This window comes from Vanessa atalanta, chromosome 12 (genome assembly GCF_905147765.1).
Source record: "Vanessa atalanta chromosome 12, ilVanAtal1.2, whole genome shotgun sequence".
NCBI lineage: Eukaryota > Metazoa > Arthropoda > Insecta > Lepidoptera > Nymphalidae > Vanessa > Vanessa atalanta.
Window position 1 is genome coordinate 7,800,375 of NC_061882.1, and position 19,939 is coordinate 7,820,313.

General features: G+C 34.4%; 2 protein-coding genes across 2 annotated transcripts in view; both read right to left on the reverse strand.

The window, feature by feature from the left end:
* Nucleotides 1–822: 822 nt before the first annotated feature.
* Nucleotides 823–3,052, reverse strand: LOC125067693 (Krueppel-like factor luna). Its single transcript, XM_047676414.1, has 2 exons — nucleotides 2,853–3,052; nucleotides 823–2,777 (listed from the first exon to the last, which is right to left on the reverse strand). Exon 2 carries the CDS (start codon nucleotides 2,768–2,770, stop codon nucleotides 1,919–1,921), a length of 852 nt encoding a protein of 283 aa, XP_047532370.1. The 5' UTR covers nucleotides 2,771–2,777; nucleotides 2,853–3,052; the 3' UTR covers nucleotides 823–1,918.
* Nucleotides 3,053–10,077: 7,025 nt separating this feature from the next.
* Nucleotides 10,078–19,939, reverse strand: part of LOC125067743 (protein groucho-like) — a 48,756-nt gene continuing 38,894 nt past the window's right edge. The window contains exons 8-16 of the mRNA XM_047676481.1: nucleotides 14,758–14,859; nucleotides 14,246–14,367; nucleotides 12,978–13,271; nucleotides 12,556–12,802; nucleotides 12,213–12,392; nucleotides 11,460–11,620; nucleotides 11,218–11,300; nucleotides 10,798–10,997; nucleotides 10,078–10,495 (exon numbers count right to left, since the gene is read on the reverse strand). Of these exons, the coding sequence (XP_047532437.1) occupies nucleotides 10,388–10,495; nucleotides 10,798–10,997; nucleotides 11,218–11,300; nucleotides 11,460–11,620; nucleotides 12,213–12,392; nucleotides 12,556–12,802; nucleotides 12,978–13,271; nucleotides 14,246–14,367; nucleotides 14,758–14,859 (1,497 nt within the window). The 3' untranslated portion in view covers nucleotides 10,078–10,387. The remainder of the gene's footprint in view (nucleotides 10,496–10,797; nucleotides 10,998–11,217; nucleotides 11,301–11,459; nucleotides 11,621–12,212; nucleotides 12,393–12,555; nucleotides 12,803–12,977; nucleotides 13,272–14,245; nucleotides 14,368–14,757; nucleotides 14,860–19,939) is intronic.

Genomic DNA, 19,939 nt, shown 5'->3' on the forward strand with positions numbered 1-19,939 from the left:
ATAAATTACCTTTTGACGTGGCTTTTTGTTCTAGTCGGAGACAAAATAATTGGCTTTCAGCGGCAAAATATTTTATCGGTAGGTATCTGATTCTTTGCTTATTTAATGTGTTTTTTTGACTAAACTTTCTTTTGCAAGTCACTGCATTCAAATCGCATCCCTATCAGTTTAAAGGCTGATTTAAGTTTAAGCTGTTAGAAATATATGAAACCATTAAAAAGTACACAATTTTTCTTTGTTTATAAATTATTGTTTTTGATTAGTTGCCGAACACAACAATTACGTATATTGTTGAATAAATAGTTAAGCAAGACTTATAAATTCAATTGTGATAAAAATTTAAGCCACGTAGAAAGTGAGGGCTGGACCCTGATTATTACCACCTGGCTGAGTCAATGGTGACAGCATTATTTATCTCTTATAAAGATGTCCATTGTCCAGTATTTTTAGATACATTACAAGATATTTGATAATGAACGCGTGAGAAACGCAAATACACATATTAATAGATGCTTTGAAAAGGAAGAAAAAGTCATGTCATTGAAAATTATGCTATTGTTCGGTATGGGCTGATGCTACTGCTTACATTATAGTTATTTAGTTTATAATTGAAATATTTCTTAATATAATTTTATAATCATGTGAAGTCAGGAAGGTGTGTCTCTTTTAAACTTTACCATGATTTAAATCCAAACGATTAACTATCAACAAACTTTCAACTATTTTTTTTTCACCAGTACATATCCAATTTTCGAAGGAGTAAAGAAAAATAAACTTTAAATTTACATCTAAGATTTATTAATGACCCATTCTATATTATACAGTACAAACAGCTAAATTGATTAATATATCTTTATTTTTGATACAACACTACCCCACTAACTACTTAAATGCACTCTAATTTTACTTCCAAACTTTCGATAACAACTACGCTGAAGTTCAAAGTAATTTTTTCGCGAACCCATACTGATAATACCATTGATTATTCAGATTTCGATGATGTCGCGACCATTCAATGTCAAAGTTGTTTAATAGTCTACTTTTTCTTTGGTTAGAATAGGCTGTAGGCACATATTATTATTTAATTATCAAGAAGAACTTATCTAGTTTAATTTTTCACACGATGACTTGGTCTGGATGACTGAGTCTACAATTAAATAAGTAAACTTCCAACTGTACTGGAAAGACCTTTCGATAAGGTTTGGAGCTTACTCCACCACGGTGCTCTAATGTCAGTGAATCATTAAATTTTTTAACCAATGTGTGAGAAGAATACTATAACTATTTAAATATTACTTATGTTTTGTGTAGTTCGTGTGGATTGTGACAACAGATATGTCGTTTATAAAGACCTGTTAAAAAGTAGCCACATTGTAGAGGAAGTAAATTATTATTTTATTATTCTAGCTTATCTAAAGACTAAGTAACACAACAGTAAGTTCTTGTTATTATATTCAAGTATACATAAAGTACATGATATTACAACGAGAATAAAGTTAAAAGAACATCTAACTAGTTTGTCTATTAATCATACAAGATTTCATAAATTATGCTTAGCGCAGGTCGAGATTCATACGGTCAACGTATATTAAGAGTGGCTTAATTATTTTAAATATAAATTACTTTAGTAAACTTTACTAGTTCAAACGATTACTTCACTAATATAATCTAGCTTAATTATAACTAATATAATAACACAAAATTCGTACAAATGTTATAAAAATATATTAGAGTTAATATTACTCAGAATCGCATAAAATATCGTAAAAACTACAACAAATTTTAAGTTTTTAACTGCACAATTTTTTTCCACATATTCTTTTGTATGTATCCTTATTTGTACTTAATCAATAAAACCAAACGCGCCAGCGCGATTATAGTTTCATCACACACTTTAAAAGATTATATAAATCACATTTCACATCAGTCTTCTAGTTTTATAAGAATGGTTCGAAGCTCGTTTGGCGGCCGCGGCGGCTGCGGCAGCGCGGCGAGCGTGGACACGTCCATGTTTGGCAAGATGGTCCGAACGTGCAAATCTCTTGCCGCATTCGCTGCACCGATAGGGCTTATCGCCTGAATGGCTTCGACGGTGGCGCGCCAACTCATCTGACCGCGCGAAACGCCAACTGCAACTACCCCATGTGCATCGGTAGGGCTTCTCACCACTATGACGACGCAAATGCGCGCGAACATGTGACGCTTTTGCGTATAGTTTTCCACAGTCTTCCACCGGGCATCGGAACGCTCCAAGTTCCGGACAGAACGCCGGCTCTCCCCATGTTTGTATTTTAGTTTCTGGTATAAAACTTCGCACTCTATCATTAGTTTTATTTATATTGTTAGACGAGTACTGATTGTCTTGTACATAGGTTGATTCCAGATCAATTCCAAGGACAGAAAGTCTACCGAGCGCTGTGTCACTATCAACATCTGTAGAATTTGGGCTAGATTGTAGCACATCGTTGGATTTATCACTTGTTAATGCTTCTAGAAGATAATCGTCTAAATCTATGTTTTTATCCAAATCGTCGAAATCAAAAAGTATATTCGAACCGTCTTCGAATATAGAGTTCTCTCTGTTAGAATCATTCAATCCGTGAACAAATGCATCACAATGAAAATCTAAATCATTAAGTTGCCAATCGTTGAGTTCAGAGTTCAAGTTCGAAGGTAACTCAAAATTGATGAGACTCTCTGCTGGTGAATACTCGAACATGAGCTGATCGCTTAGAGCTTCATTTAGCAAGCCGCAGTTTTCGCGGTACATTTTGAATCTAAAAGGTACAGAAAAATTAGTTAAATCCCTAAAAAATAAATTAAAAAATATATATACATATATTTATACTTACGAGTTCTCAATAAGGCACGAGCTTTATTTATTACATAAATGTAGTATCGAAATTTGGAAGTTGTGAACAATATTAAGAATGCACGTACAGGCGCATACGGCGCGTCCTGTGACTAGAGTGAGTGATCGCAGCTACTCCGGACAGCGCCACGGACGCGCGATAACAGCGATCGGCGATTATCGGCCAGTCTGCGCCAGCGGGAGGACTATTGGTGGTGGTTACAGTGCACATAACACGCGCTAAACTTTTCACTCTATGATAGCAATGTTAATCTCTATTATATTAATAAACCACAATGTTGCATAGTTGTTTGCGCATTGAGTTATATTTTTTATATATACCAAAGCGTTGTTGTGTTAAAATCATGCATATTATTTAAATTAAAAAGTTGTTTATTGAACATGATGATATGCGGATCATTCACTTTTATTCTTATCATTTGTTTACCCGACCTACCCGACAGTTCTTTTACCTATGATAATAATTAATAGATATGTATATATGTAACTGAAAATGTTTTTAAACTCAATCAAAATAATATGTTATGTGATTTTTTTTTCTGTTTTAGTTATTAATAATTTAATAACCAAAAACATAATATCCAATAATCAATTAATCGTACAACCATTTGCTTTATATTTTCCTTTGTAAATAAATAAAATATCTCTTGAAGAATTTACAACTTAAAATAAATTGTTAAGTAATTAATTCTTAAAGTGCGCGGCTTAAGTTTGAACTCATCAAATAAAATCACAACGGAAATTCCGATTGGAGCGGAATAGATAGTATTTTTGCAATGCTTACATCCCCTGATAACTAGTGATAACATTCCTCGGAAGTGATGCTGAACAATGGACAACAACAACTAACCCAACCGTAATAAATAACGGAAACTATCGCATGATTTTAAGGACAAGGTTGAAATGATTATCAATAATTTTGTAGGTGTTTCGGGGATATAAAAATAGTAGATATATATGTAGAAATAATATATGACTTTTTTTGCAATAGTTATTGCAACATGATTAAGCGCTTAAGGTTGGGGGTTTCAATGTAAGTATGTATGTATTGACATACAAACAACAAAGGATATTTGTTTTTTATTTTTACTTCCCTTGTGTTATGGTTATGCGAAGTGTTTTGATATGGGGTTTATCTGTGAGCTTTTTCAAATGTAAAACCGTTTGACTTCCGTGTGTGTAGCATGTAAAAAAAAGCATTTTTTTTGGTTAAAAAAAACCAAGACCATATAATTACCTTGATTTTTCCATATGACATTTTTGTTCTTATATATTATTAACTTATATAAAATGGTCATTAAATTAATTTTAAGCATTATTTATAAAAAAATATCAATCTATTGGCGTGAAAAGCAAAATTTTAAGGTTGAGTGATATTTTTAAAACGTTAGCTATTTTAAATACGATTCAAAAGAATTAAGTTAGATGTAGGTCAAACTGTTTGGTTTATCCTAATTAACCAACAAGTTCTGCGTGTAGAGTTGACGACGGGCGCGGCGCAGCGGCGCTATCACATCGGTGGCTGGCACCGCCGGCATCTGGTGCGTGCGCGCCTCTACTCGTGTTACATGGCAGACGTTGACAACTACGCACGTATATAACAGTACGCTTTATCTAAAAAAAATACTTCGAATTAGGTATTCGGGTTTTTCATCAAACTATTACTTTAACGACAGGGAAGTTTAGACGATTATGGATTTTATTGACAAAACACTTTTCATGATAGTTTAAGTTCTTTTTTATAGAACAACAACTAGAATAGAAATATAACTATTTAATGATGCGTCATTTTAACTCATAAGGCATTATTATTCATTCGTGAGAAATCGGCACGTAGGACACGTGTCCGCATAAGGCACAGGTAAATTGATAAGTTTAACGTCACGATCCTTAGATGCAAGTTGCATAATTAAATTAATGATCTTACGTGTGTTACAATTTACAAAGGTGTTGTATGTAAATTGTTACACATACATATGACGATTGCGATTAGTGGCGACCTATGATTGTATGAAGGCGATAACGTACGGTGGCTGGCAGTGCCAGCGTCTGCTCATTGGATCCATTACGTATTGGCATTCGTATTGGTGTTTTCCTACAACAATGATGGAAAATACCTTAGCAGTAAACACATGGAACAATTAAAGTAGATAAATCGTAATTTTTCTGCTTACTACTTGTAATAGAGTACTTGTAATAGCGCTGCTCAGTTTAGATTATGTATACTATTTTGAATACTATTGATACTTACAACATAACTATTAATCTATTGAAAATAAACGAATCGCTAATTTTCGTTAGAAGACTATTAAGGCCTATATTACCCATCTATAAATAAAAAAGTGAAATTAAAATAGTTCACTATATTTCTCCTCTTTTTGTTATCCAATTTTCTTTTTTTTATTGGCTATTAACGACTATATGTATACTGACATACGGTTTTCATCAATAAACATAATATAAAACATTCATTTTATAACAAGGAGAAGTCGACATTCCTGGTCAAAAAAAAAACAAGAATTTTTCTTTTTATGTCTGCTCTTCAATCTATATCTTACTATATATCAACATATAGACTATATTGTACCCGTGTGAAACCGTAAAAGTAACTCTATAAAAATTAAAATGATTAAATAACAATTCAAAAAAGAGATGTGTTATCATACGTTCGATTGTCACAGTTGCATGAAGCTATTTCCTTAAGCGCTAAGTTGTTTTATTAGCTTTTGCGTCCGTAGAGAAATAGAATTTTAAACTGATTATTATTTCATTTGCATCGTCAGGAAGTTAAAACGCAAATCTACATATTGCTCACATCGTCATAAATTAACGTTGAGAATGTCGAGATAATAGTTAACTTAAATAAATAAAGAAAGCGTTATGGCTATGTGTATATAAAATACATGGTAATCTATATTATTATTTGGGAAATAGATAAATAAACCAAAATGTTAAGCTTTATCAACGGTGTGGCGATAATATTCTCGTTAACTAAGCACATGTGTTTTGAAAATTATTTACAAAAATACTTTATCAATAGAAATCCATTGTGTCAAATTACAAATGTTGGAATTTGATGTCGATCGTATTGCCACAAAAAATTACCTTTTTATCTAAGTTTTTTCCTACTTCTATTATTTGTGAAAGTAACGCAGTTATTATCTGGTTTAAGAGCAGATGGATTCCACTAAGAAGAATAAATTAACAACTATTTAGAACCTACTTAGACGTTATTGTATTAAAATTTTTTTTTTTCACAATTTCACAATAGAATGACTAATTTTGAAGACACATTGACGGTCCTACAACCCTTGAATCTAACCGTGTTTTAAGTCTACGTCATTATTATACTTACTTTTTTTCTATACTTTTTTTCAAAGTACAAAACAAGTTTGGCAGTAGATATAAAAAAACAAATAGAAAATTCAAAGTGCACCTTGAATCAAAAAATAATACCCAAACAATTCTATATGTTGCCGAAACGGAAAGTTAAACGTCAAGAAAAAAATAACTACTTTTATAAATAATAAATCTATTTTTTAAAATATATATTAATTGTAATACAAAATAAGTCTTTTAGTACTTTGGTTTTTTTTTCTTTACTATAAAAGTTGAAAAAATTTTCAATATACAGAATTGAATCTATTAAACTGTTCTTCTTAAACTGTTCTCTGTGTTTTAGTAAAATGCTTAGACCGTAAAGCACTGTCTCTGATTTGATACTACGCATCATGAGTAGTGTATTTTTATAAAATCAAAATAGTTATTGAAATACTTTTAGAATTTGTTGCTATTCGAATAATAAACCCTAATTTGTTCAAATTTTATCTGTACTATTTATTGGGTTCATTGTCATATATTCTACGATGTATATTGAGCTTGAGAACATTAAATGCTTCACCTGATAGTAAGTGGTCACCACCGCCCATAGATGCTGTATATAGTTTATTACAGACGAAAATTAAATAGTACAATGGGCGGGCTCAACGTTACTGCATTATCTATCAAACTGAGATTTAGCAAGACAAGTAGTAATTTTGTCTATGTTTAAATCTTGTCGTTTTTGATTAGATTATATCATATTTACCTATATTTGATTATATTTACCTCTTTAAAATATTAATATACATTCGTTTAACTCTTACAGCTCTTGCAGCGCACGTCACAATAATTCGCAGGTGACAGATTCGTTTTTCCGACTCATACAACACTTATGGTTATATTTTGGCCAATTTCCACAATATCTTTATAAATTATAGCTTATGTGTTAATCTGATGTTGATATATTGTATGATATGATATTATTGTAAAGTTTACAATCCAAACAGTCGTTTTGTGAATGAGTAACAAACATCCCTACATCCTCACAAACTTTCGCATTTATATTATTAGAAGGATAGGATTTGACAGTACCCCGGAAGGCTATGTTAGAGTAGGATCTATATCGGAGGACTCAATTATATATTTCGCTCACATGATAACACCAACTGGGAGAGTTGTCAAGAATAAGATCAAAGTTGCAGATGAACTGTAATAAGGAATTGGACTTAAAATACGAATACATTAGTTATTAAAATAATATTTGGGTAGAGGCCTAATCATTTATAGAATATACCTTTAATTCCTTACAATTATATCTTAACATTCCGAAAGGTTTACCGCAATGCGATGCCATACACATAAACCACGATGAATTTTGCATAAGATCCGTATCGATTGTTTTGCTTATTAAATCCTCAATACGAAACTTATATAGAAAAAATAAATAAAGTCCATTATTTATTTAAAAAACACTTAAAATATAGAACCTCTGGTAATAATAAAATTATGAAGCAACTGCCACTGTCATGTAATAGAAGGATCGAAAGAGATCAAATATTGTTATACAAGATACTGAACAATGGAATCGACTCCAGTTACTGACTCTAGACTGGATCTTAACTGTCCAAGATTAAATTCTGGAAGTAAACCTATTTTTAATATACCGTGTACCCGCACTAAATTTGCAGGAAATGGTTTTATTATTAGAAGTGCAAAACAACAGATATGTTTCATCTCTCTCTCCGTCAATTTAAATCTGCTGTAAAATATTTATTGAATGAATCTAAATGATATTTAACATACCTAACTATATATTGCAATATTTTTTAATTTAAAGTTAATTTTAATATTTATAATGATAATGTTTAATTTATAATAATAATTATTAATATGCTTTCTACACTCTGAAAGTTAATTTATGTATTTATTGTCATAGGAAACTGTTTTGGTTTAAGGAATAATTATGTACAACATTTATAATTATTAATAGCACTGTTTGTTTCCAAAATATAAATAAATAAATAAATAAAGTCGTCATTATAAAAGTGGTAGCGTAGGGATATTACAGAAACGATCGAATTACTAAACAAATAAACAGTAGGGGAGATAAAATACTGTCTTGAGAGGGTTCCTCACTTAAGTCACACCGATCGGAAAACCTTTAACAATGGAAAGCCATTGAATAGTTAAGTCGGAGATAGTAATATTTGATAAGAATGCAAGTAACAGATTATTAACAGCACTGAAACATTACTAAAGTCAATCAGCTAGGCAATTCTGTAATCCGCATTTTCGATTTCACAACCCCTATTTGATATTCTACTATCTCGAATAAACTGCTTATTCTCCATTACCTTACGATTATCTTCTGTTATGAAGTATTGTTGTTTTAGTCATATGTCAAACTCTAAAACCGGATTGGTGTGGATTCAATAAATAATGCGATTTGCTAATAGCTCAGCTACATTATACTGTGCTCTACTAAAGTTTTTGATTAATATATCTTTATGAATAATTACCCTACACATTACACTCAACTACTTATATTAATTTTAATTTTACTTCCAAAGTTCCATTAACCGTTTCAAAATGCAATTTTTTTTTAAATCCATAATGAATATTATACATTAATATTCAAGATAGCATTTGTCTGATTTTAGTACATGACACAATGTAGTCTGTAACAACGTTTTCCACAGTAAGTATATCTCTTCTTTCGTTTTTTAAGTAAATTATCACAGTTCACCGCACTATATATATCATCATTACATCACTATTTACACTCAAATAAATTGTCTTTAATATGCAAATTACTCAGTATAATATCAATTTTTAATTACCTATTTGTATTGATTGCAGACATATAAAGCTTAATTACAGCTAGCACCACGCAATTTAGTAAATATTGTAAGACTTTTACCTCATCATAAGGTGTCGCTTTAAAGCGACTACGGCATCTGGTAGGCCTATATTTTTACGTTGATGATGGTTTTAAATAGATTTCAATTGAGTAATGCGTCAAGAAACGAGCTTATTTTTCATTTTAATTAGACAAGCTATAGATATGATAATAAAATAACTGTTAAAGTAATCCGTTACAATATTTCCTGTAAATAAAAGGGTCAAAAGTCGTGTCGTTGGCGGTCTAATGCAGGCACGACTAGATCTATAATCATTATAGCAACTAGGTAGATTTCTAAAACTATTTGTTGTTTTTCGAGTTATTTGTTAAACAGTACCAATATCAAGCAGAGTGTAAGATAATGGAACATTTCACGCCCTCAAAAAGGGATGAAGAGACGACCGGTTCTTTAAATGAACTTCTATCAAAATTAATTATTTCCCAAGTACAAATTTTTGTACTTATATATTACTAGTACTTGTATTCTATTTTAATTTTCCATTTTCTTGCATATATGTACATCAAGGTCATTAGTTTTTCAAATATTTGCTTAACTAAAAGACAATTGAAGAAACCTGTTAACTAGAAGGGTAAGACAAAAAATTTGAAAATATTTCGCAATAGCGGGACTCAGTGAAGACTCGTGCCAAATTTCAAAAATATGTAGTAACTTCTTTATAGAAGCTTTATAGCTTATGCTACCTGTGACTATTACCGTATAGTTCACAAACCACCATCCCAGTACTGACATCGAACTTTGCTCATTTAAAATGTAATGTAAATAAAAAAATAATAACAAATAGATTGTACAAAATAAAATACAGGAATCGCCGTGCATTTCCTAAAAATAAATATATATTTTTGTATTTCAATTTTTTATTTTTCTTGAATAATCTTTGTACGATACAATTGTATTATTATACTTGATTTATATTATATTTGTCTTTATTATTACATTAGGGTAAAAATAAAACGAGACATGTATAATTTGCGCATATCTTTTCTTTAATATGAGCATTTTACAACAATATTGAAACGAAATCATCATTTTGAGATCTGCTGCCAACATACACTACGGGCGCTCAACAAATAAACATAAACCGCGCTCACTAATCTATATAAACAAGTCGCATAAGTACATACAGGCTTCCCATATATTCTATACATACACTAAAGCTATATCACCACTTGCCACGCTACGTTCGCAGAACGTCCGCAATCACTAGTCACACGTCACTTTGATCTGTTTTGTTCGCTTGTTCGCTTGTCCGAGTGTCCGTCAGTTCGTCGCACTAGTAGATCACTTCGTACACTGTGGCCTTTTTGTCGCCCGAGCCTGTCACTATGTATTTGTCGTCCGATGAGATGTCGCAACTGAGCACCGATGATGATTCTTTCGACTGTAAAGATAATCGTTGTGATTAATATTTAATAGTTTAGTTAATTTAGCAGCTTGAGGTATCTTGTTTACCATGTTACAATATGGTATGACAATTTTTAAAATTCCTAAAGTTTTAAATAAAATTTTTAAAGTTTTTTTTAAAAACGGGCCACTGATTAAGCTTTTTAGACATTAATGGTGCTTTTTCAATAATATAGTAGAATTCTTATATTTCTAGTAAAAATATTATTCTACCGTAAAATTAATTGCTATTTAACAATAACCCAGGGACCTATGCAGACACACGAGATGATGACTCACTTGGAATATACTAGCGCCATAGGGCGTGCGCCAGGCGTTGAGCAGGTTGTCCTTGCCGGTGGACACGAACCACTTCCCGCACGACGCGAACCGCAGCGACAGCACGCACGACTCGTGCAGGTGCAGCTGGTACTTGTCGGGCTTTACCGCGTGCAGCACCTCCACGTTGCTGTTCTCCATGCCCACCGCCAGCCATTCACCTGAAATACAGCAAAATATACATTACAAATATTTCTTTTCAATTTCGGATAAGTCGATTCGGACTTTATTTGGATTTGTTTTATTTCTACCGTATACGTATTGTATACTAAGTTTTATAATCATTTTTCTTTGGATAAAGAATTTAGATGTGTTGACATCATCAGAGTTTTTCTACTTTTTATATAATTTATGTATGGTTCATATTGTAGGTTAGTTTACCCGTGGGACAGTATCCTAATGAGAATATCTGTGAGCTAAAGTCGTGTTGCTGTAATTGTCTTCCTTCTCTTAAGTCCCAGGATCTGAAAATAAATAGTTGAATTAACATCCGAATTCATATAATATAATGTATAATTTTTCACAATTACTTTGAGTATTTAAATTTATAAATGTAAACTAACTATATATATATATCATAAGACAAGACTATGTCGTAGATACAAAATTGGTTGCCTATATACCTAACAGTGTTGTCGAGGCCGCCGGTCCAGAGCTTGGTTCCGTCGGCGGAGATGTCGATGCAGGAAGCACCGTCTGTGTGTCCTTGGAACTGTCGTACCAACGTCTGGTTGTGAAGGTCCCAAACCGCGATGTTGCCGTCTGAGCAACAGCTGAAGCACACCTGCAATCAAAATAAATAAATGTTATTATTCAAATCAATAACATACATACATTATATATTTTTCATTTTGTAGTCTTTGTTGAGTTTTCGACACACTACAAACTCAGGAATAATTTATAGTAAGGATGCTACTGATAATTGTAAGAACAAAGTACGCATGTATGTATATTTATTTAAATTTTATTCAATCATCAATCATATTTTGTCTGTCCGTCCGTCTATATCCAAATTTTATTTTATTTATTGACCAGTTAATAATTTTTATTCAACTTTTCAACAGTAACACTTAATCCTTTCCTTATCTCATTTATTTAGAGAGTCCATGACACTATATCGATGGTTGAGAGGCTTACGTGTTCAATTGACGGTAACTCTAATTCCTTTATTTATTGTATTATCATCCTAAAGTTAAATTTTATTTATTGAAATTACAATGAAGAAGTAACTTTTTTGATTAGATTCATTTTAAAAAGGAACTCAGTGAGTCATTGTAAATTAATTAATGTACATAGTAAGATCGCAGGGATAACTAGCAAAAACTATATATAATATCGAAGGATTAAAACAGTTCGTGGCTGCGTCGCCGCGGTACCTTGGAGTCGGGGCTGATGGCGAGCGCGTAGCACGCGGGCGCGGACGACGTGAGCTCGGCCTTGATGCGCGGCGTGGGCGACGCCAGGTCCCAGATGGACAGGTTGGACGCCTCGCCGCCCACGATCAGCGTGCGCCCGTCCGGCAGCAGCTTCACTGATCTTATGTAGTTGTCTCTTTGCTGTAATACGATTAAATCAAAACATAAAACTTGATTCTATACTAAATTTTCGGGAACTTCAAGGATCGTACAAAAAATATCGAATGCAATCGATATGTTACTCGGAAATATGAATAAAAAGGAGCACGTAATAAATGAGAGTCGCCGACAGTTACCCACTCACCAAGCAATCCAGCTGGCTGACGGGCGCCTTGCTGGGCTGGCTGATGTCCCACACCTTGACGCAGCCCTTGCCGCCGGTGTAGACGTACTTGGTGGGCGACGAGACGGTGACGGCGCAGACCACCTCGCCGTGCGCAAGCGCAGACACTTGGCGCGCGTGACGCGGGATGCCGGGGCCCATCAGCGCGTCCGGTGGGAATGGCACTGGTTGCATCTGCCCCTCCGCGGACACGTGGAATGAGTACGCTCTGAAAGTCAAAACGAATTCATAAAATGAAAATCAGATGAAAATCGCGACTGCATGAAATTGTTTAAATTTTTTTTTGCTATGAATTATCTTTTCATTTGATTAAAAAATAACAAACATTACATTCCTATATAAGCATACTCGTGTGTATGTGAATCGAGTAAAATCAAACTTACGGTTTGCCACCGGGTATCGGTGCGAGCGCAGCCGGTCCGATGGGCGGACGCAGCGGCTCATACGCTAGCGCAGCTCTCGCGGAGTACCCTGCGAGACCGTACGCGTCGTGTGCACCGTTGCCGAGGTAAGGGTACTGTAGCGCCGGAGGCTTCACTGCGGCCTTTAGTGGCGCTCCTGCGGACCCCACCCCGCTAGCACCTGACGTTGGCGTTACTGGCTTAGATATAGGTGTACTTGGCTTCTCGTCCAATTTCTTTGCTGAGGGTGTTGATGCGTTACTCGACGTTCCTGATCTGTAAATTAAACGCAAAAGAATGAATTAAAAAAAACAATAATATTCAGAACTAGAATTATTATTAATATTACATATTGATGTTACTATTATGTAAATGAAAATGTAAAAACCTAGCACGCTCTTAATTATTAGAGAATTTAATTGTACCCGCCCATTAAAATGTATTGAGGTTATTTACATATTCAATTCTTTTTGCTAAAAGACCTGAATGTATTTTGTATCGTCATATAAATGATGTATTTAGGTCGTGGACTCGTGATACTACGGTAAAACATCACATTTTACCATGAAGATATCATTAAAATTGGCAATTATAAATCATGTGATTATTTGAAACACAAGTTTAGGTGCTTGAGTACATTATGCTTGAATATTTCTAGAAACAACATTAGAACTAAATCATCAAATAAGTTTATTAAACAGTTAACATAATCCGTTTTAATTAGGGTACACTTTAATAAGCCCCTACAAGGTTAGACTGGAAGGCGTAAGTCGGCGTAACCATAAGTTTTCGTGAAGATTATTATCATTGGTTATCCATCAGGCGTGTCTAATCTCATCGTCGTAACAGGACTAACGCGCCGCTTCGTAATTGATTCAGAGAAGGAGATTAACTTTTGACTGTTCAATCGTCGCTGGCACATTGACCTTCCGCAAGAAATGTAACGGATAGTTTACAAACTACGGCTTCCCTTAAATGGATGGAGCGATTATCATGAATTTATCGTGCACAACATCGGACTAAGGCGCGACTGGCCCCAATACATGTTTGTTATACAGATTATCGAGCGCTATAAATGTTTTACGACTCTTTGTAATGATTCTTTTGGAATGTTAAACTTTATGGGTAATTGAACAGTGATCACGTTTTGTTTTCATCTGTTTTATATCACAACTTTCAATGTGACTTTTAACGATCCTAGTAATCAATTCGTTTCTTTGAAACAATATGTAAGATGACGTAAATGTTACCTGGGACTGTGCGGTGGGTGTTCTTTCTTAGGTTGTAATTTGTCCAGTCCATTTTCTCGTGGAGAAGGTGCACCGTTGTGAGGAGACGTCGGCTCTTCACTTGCGTCGTCTACTACCAGTTCCTGAAATAAATATTTATGCAAATTTATCATATTTCTGTCAGTAGTCTAAACGATTAAACACGACAGAAGATAGCTATAATTAGTTTTTTTTTTTATGTAAACGACTATTTTCAACAAAAAACATCATTTCGTAAATATTATAGCGTGTAGAACTAAACAATTCAGCTCCGTCGGTTGGATGGAAATGGGTTAAAATTCACTTTCAATGTTTGACCCACACACTAACAGATGAAGAGTTCATTAAAAGCTTGTAAAAAGAAATAGATTCAAAATAGTTAAGTTCATCTAAATAATGAATTTAAATAGCTTCATTATATTTCAGAATGTCAACATTCATAAATTACAAAAACAAAACAATAATATATTCGTAAAAGAAACTAGTTAACTTACATGGCCCATATCTTTTTCCTCCTTTTTAAGTTTCTTGTGATCTGGTTCTGCTGGACTTCTTGTTCTGTACTTTTCTCTTTCACCGGGAGATATTGAATTTCTCTACGACAAGAAAAATAAACCAGTTAATACAAATCGCAGAATGTTTCAATATATATGCATGCGGTATCTGGTTTTGTTGATATAGCAAATAAGAGTAGGTAAACATAATCAAAACGTTTACGGGCGAGCTTACGTACGTATAGCAATCAATCGATCATTGTTCGCAAATAAATCGGCGCGCAGCGATGCGAACGCTACAGTCAATATCAATATCAAAACACGCTGAGGCAGAACAAACTGACCGCATGATTAGCTCCGGGAGTGGTCATCGCCCCCCTCACGACGCGCCGGGGGACGTGGGGCAGGGCGGATGCTATATTCGAATGAGTGCGCAAATACGAACTAATGAAATAATCATATACGTGTCGAACGACCGTCGCGCTTACTGATTCAGCTCGTGTTGACATTGCGATACGAAATATATTCGCGGATGTGCACAGGCACACTTCAGTCTCAGTATGGATTCATGCATCAATTAAACGCTTTATAAACATTTAGTTGAGTGTTCATGGCGACTTGGTTTTATTTCACTGTATAAAAATACAGCTTGTAGAAGAACTCTTATCAGATAATTTATTTCCTTAATATTATTCGAATGCAATATAAATTAAATAATTAATTATATTAATATACATAAGTGATTTAAAGTTTGTTATTAATTGATATAAATATAACTGTTTAAGATTAATCCGTATTTCTGCTTGAATCGTGTATAATACAACTATACAGCAAGGTTCGTAGGCCTGGAGGGGTCTAGTGGGCCTAATTTTACGAGGTACTAAGTTAGAGGATAGTGGCAAGCTGTTAATTTGCTCGCCACGCCGTCAACCTGTCGCCGCCCGCTGTGACTTACAACCCTCTCGTACACAAGCAATATCGCTTTATGTTCAGATTCAAGTTTATTTGTGCTCGGAGCTCAGCATTACGAATCACGTCAGCAATTGAGCTCGTTTTATTGTACATTTTATATTTCATTGGACAAGTAGCTGTTTCAGAAAGATAAACATTCAGTTTACATCCACACATTTTTTTTATAGATTAATCAATAAAACGAAATAAATTAATCGAGATTGCTATTAATTTCTACACGTTGCTATATTTTATGAGTAACTAAACTCCACGCCATTTGATATCCAATTTCAAGTAGGTAATGCTATTTCGAGAGACCCACGGTGCGCGCCATAAAGCGACGTGTCGGATTCGATTCAATGTATATTATGTTGCCCCTACGAGTCATTCACTCTGGGGTAAAGCTCTTGTGGCTAATCGTTAATTTAATAGTCTTTGCGGTCGGCTGCTATTATAACATGAATGTGTAATATCTCTGGCCATTTGGCTGATACTACTAGAGTAAATTTTAATTTGTAATATTAATTATTTTATTAGGTATGTATGAAAAGCGAAAACAGTCAAAGAAATTTTAAATGAGAAAAAAAAACTAAGAACATTTTACATCATAAAATTAAAATGTTTTATTTTGAGTTGAATTTCTGGAGTGTATATATATAATATATATGTATATAATATGTTGAAGTACGTTAGTGAAATCCAAAATTTATTTTTGTCAGTAAAGCGAATATAGCTAATCTGTACGTACTTTATCTCATTACTTGGGTCGACCTCAAGAAAAAGGCAATCGAGCCGGGCACAATAGTCGGCGGGGCAGGGCAGCAACATTGCCGCTAAACAAGGCGCTACAAGCTCCGATAACACGACTTATCGGCTCCTGTTCGTTTCGAGGAGGATGGAGGTCACGTCCTCCTGTCGCATGAGACACATGTGTCGAGAAGAGGAGTGCGAGAAGCGGGTGGTGAGTCGGGCGCGGGGATCGGGTCGCTCTGACGTAACATATAAAGTGGCAACACACAAGCGCGCTGTTAACGCCGCCCGGGCTTATTGTCTGCGGTCACGCGACGAGCCGTTTAGCCGCGCACGCCGCGCCGCCCGGTTAACCGGAAGGGGGGCGGTTAACCGGACGCTTGGGGGCGGAAGCGGGGGAAATAGATAAATAGACCGCCCACCGCTCGGAAATGTACGGATTGAGTTCGGACTATATTTCAGGCATAATAGTTTTGAAAAGTTACTCGATTTTCTACAGTTATCGCGTCAGCCATATCACAGATGTCTTAACCTTTTTATTTCATCTAAGATGTTTTTGAATACTGTTTTGTTTATTTTGTTAATACTAGTTTGCCTTTTATAAACAAGTTATTATCGAATTTCGTAAGGCAATAATTTGCGTGCCATTAGTTATTCGGAAGCGAATTACAAAGAATTAATCGCCAGCGATTGTGCATACTGCGGTGCGCAGCGCGACTTTAAAATTAACTTCACCGGTTCATTCGTATACATAAATAATGAAGGAATTTCTGAATACACATTAAACTCCTATAAAGAATACATTAGCATAAATTTATGGTAGCCAGTCGGCATTTCGAGCGTGTTTTTACGTGACTCGTAAAGTTTATAGTCGCGAGTGGTGGATTGCGTTTACTGCGCTCGCTATCGGTTTATGGCCGACCCCAAATAACCAAATTGTCTGATGATCGTTGGCAAGCTGACGTGTTTCGCCACCCACTCAGCGCTCATCGTTACCACTGCGCCATCACCCTAACATCAACTTGAACGTCTAAAACAGATCGCGCTTATTATTTAAGTGCCCAGGTCATGTTTATTAAGTTGTGCTTTTTCCTTAGTAGTAACATATGTTTAAGTAAAAGTATAAAAAGCAGAATTAAAGTTCATTAAATGTGTAAATGAACAAATTAATTACGATATATTTGACGGGGTCTGGGAAATGTAAATAATATATATCTTTGGCGTGCCAAGTTATTTGTATGCCCGAACAGTTTATTCAACGAACTTGTTAGTTGTGTTAAATTAATACTCTGCCTAAAATACTCGCAAATATAACATAAATTCAGTGGAAGCCGTCGATAAGTAATCTCATTCTACCCTACACCATTTCAAAAGTAATTAGCGCAATTAACAGGAGGGGCCCGGGCGAGAGCCGCGGGGAGCGATCGCTTTCACGCACGCAAACAAATGTCACGTGGCATGGCAGCGCCTTAATTAAAACGATAATTGAGTTGACTTGCGAAACTCATCCGCCATTTCGGAATTCTGAGAGAAATTTCACGGAACTCCCCTCGAAACTACGAAGCCCTTAAGTGTCGACGACTTTAATTTTGTGTTAGCGTCTACTTTGTGGTCGCGACTCAAATTTTAATACGATGTACGCGGCCTCGCTTTGTTAAAATTGCTTAAATAAATTACCTCGAATGGAGTTACGTCGCCGTGTTGCAAGTTAACTCGTTCGGGAAATTGGTACTGAAGAAGTAAATCATCAAGTCTGTGTTACAGCGATTTTTATTTAATCTTTTTTTTCAAAGTTGAAATAATTGTATTATCATTGTAAAAATAATAAACATATTAGTTTTTATACAAAGTTTGTGATGTGGATTCAAATGAAAAGAAAAAGTAAAGTCTAAGTACCTATTGTTGGAGTAGAAACAATCATCCTCAATTTATTCACTTGAAGGTACTTTAACAATTCAACATTTTTACTCAATATTTCATCATCTCAACTAAAGTTGGTATTCTAATCACTTTTTCGATTGTAGAAACATCCGGTTTAGTAAAACTTTAAATATTATTATTTATTTGAGTCAAAACTGAATGTTATTCATGTTTTTAAAATTAAATCGAATATATTAAGATCATTTTCACATAAAGAAAGATTAATATAAAACAAGTAATTACTAATTAGGAATATTAAAATAAATATAATGACAATATTAATTTTTAAACTTTGATTGCGTTTTAATTATTTACAATTACCAATAAATTGATATTAACTATAATAATATAAATACCTCGGTATAGTCTGAAATAAACTTGTTTTATCGTTAAGTCTCATTCTGTATAGTTTGTTTACATTATAGTTGTAAAAAGAGACTAATGTAATCGCATTAACGGAAAAAGCAAGTTATATAATATTCCGAAAATAAAAACTATTGTAACTATTTTTTGTGGTTTGTCTATTCGAGCGACAAACCAAAATTTTCACTAGGGTGAGTTCAAAAGTTTATATTTAATATATAATAAGCCGTCAGCATATCACGACCGTGTGTTGACAAATGCCAGCTCATTTAACCGTGATCCCTCGAAGGGAGGGCGCGTCAATCCCTCGGAGATTCCTTCGACTGCAATATGTGCGTCGACACTCCAGCTACGACTTAATACCGGGGATAAACAATTCGTTCCACCTCTAACGATTCGCCTCCACGGAATAATAGATCGAAAAATTAATTTGTCAGGGTGAACGACCGTTTTAAATACGAGTTTATCAAAAGTTAATCGCAATTGTTGACGTATTTTTATTTTATGCTGGTGCTAGAGCAGTACTGGTTTCATTTTTTTGAATATGAAATTTTCTATTGACCAAGAAATGTGCGTTATTTGTATTAAATGATGTTCCATGAAATTATCATAGACACGTTTGTCGCTTATAATTTTTTATCTACATTTCGAACTTATACATGATTTGCTTTGTTTAGATATGTACCTACTTATAAAATAACAATCCAAAAGTGCAAAAATCCAAAATTCAAGTAAGCTATTTTATAACGAGCAGTAGGCCTAAAGATTTAAGTAATATATTCATACAAGTAGTAATAGAATCACAATGACAAAAATTTGGAAATAAAACAATAAAGTAATTAAGTATGAATTATGTAGTGACTATATAACCTATTACATTGTATTAAAGCGAAGGATACAGGCGGTCAAACCACTAGGTCATTGTTAAAAGGACGCGGATTATTCCTCTGTTATTTAAATGAGAGCTCTCTTGCCACCCGTCAATAAAACATTAAACACGTAACAAGTTTATGCGCAGCGACAACCCTAGCGGATTCCGCCACTTCGTTAATCCGGGGCGGGGGCAGCCCTAAATTAGGGTCGAGACAAGCCTTAATCCCCCGCTCGGCGCGACGGGGGATTTATATTGTTATTGCTCCGCGTCCGGAATTATACGAGGGTTGAGGGACTAATGAAAGGGGAAATTTAATTCCTAATG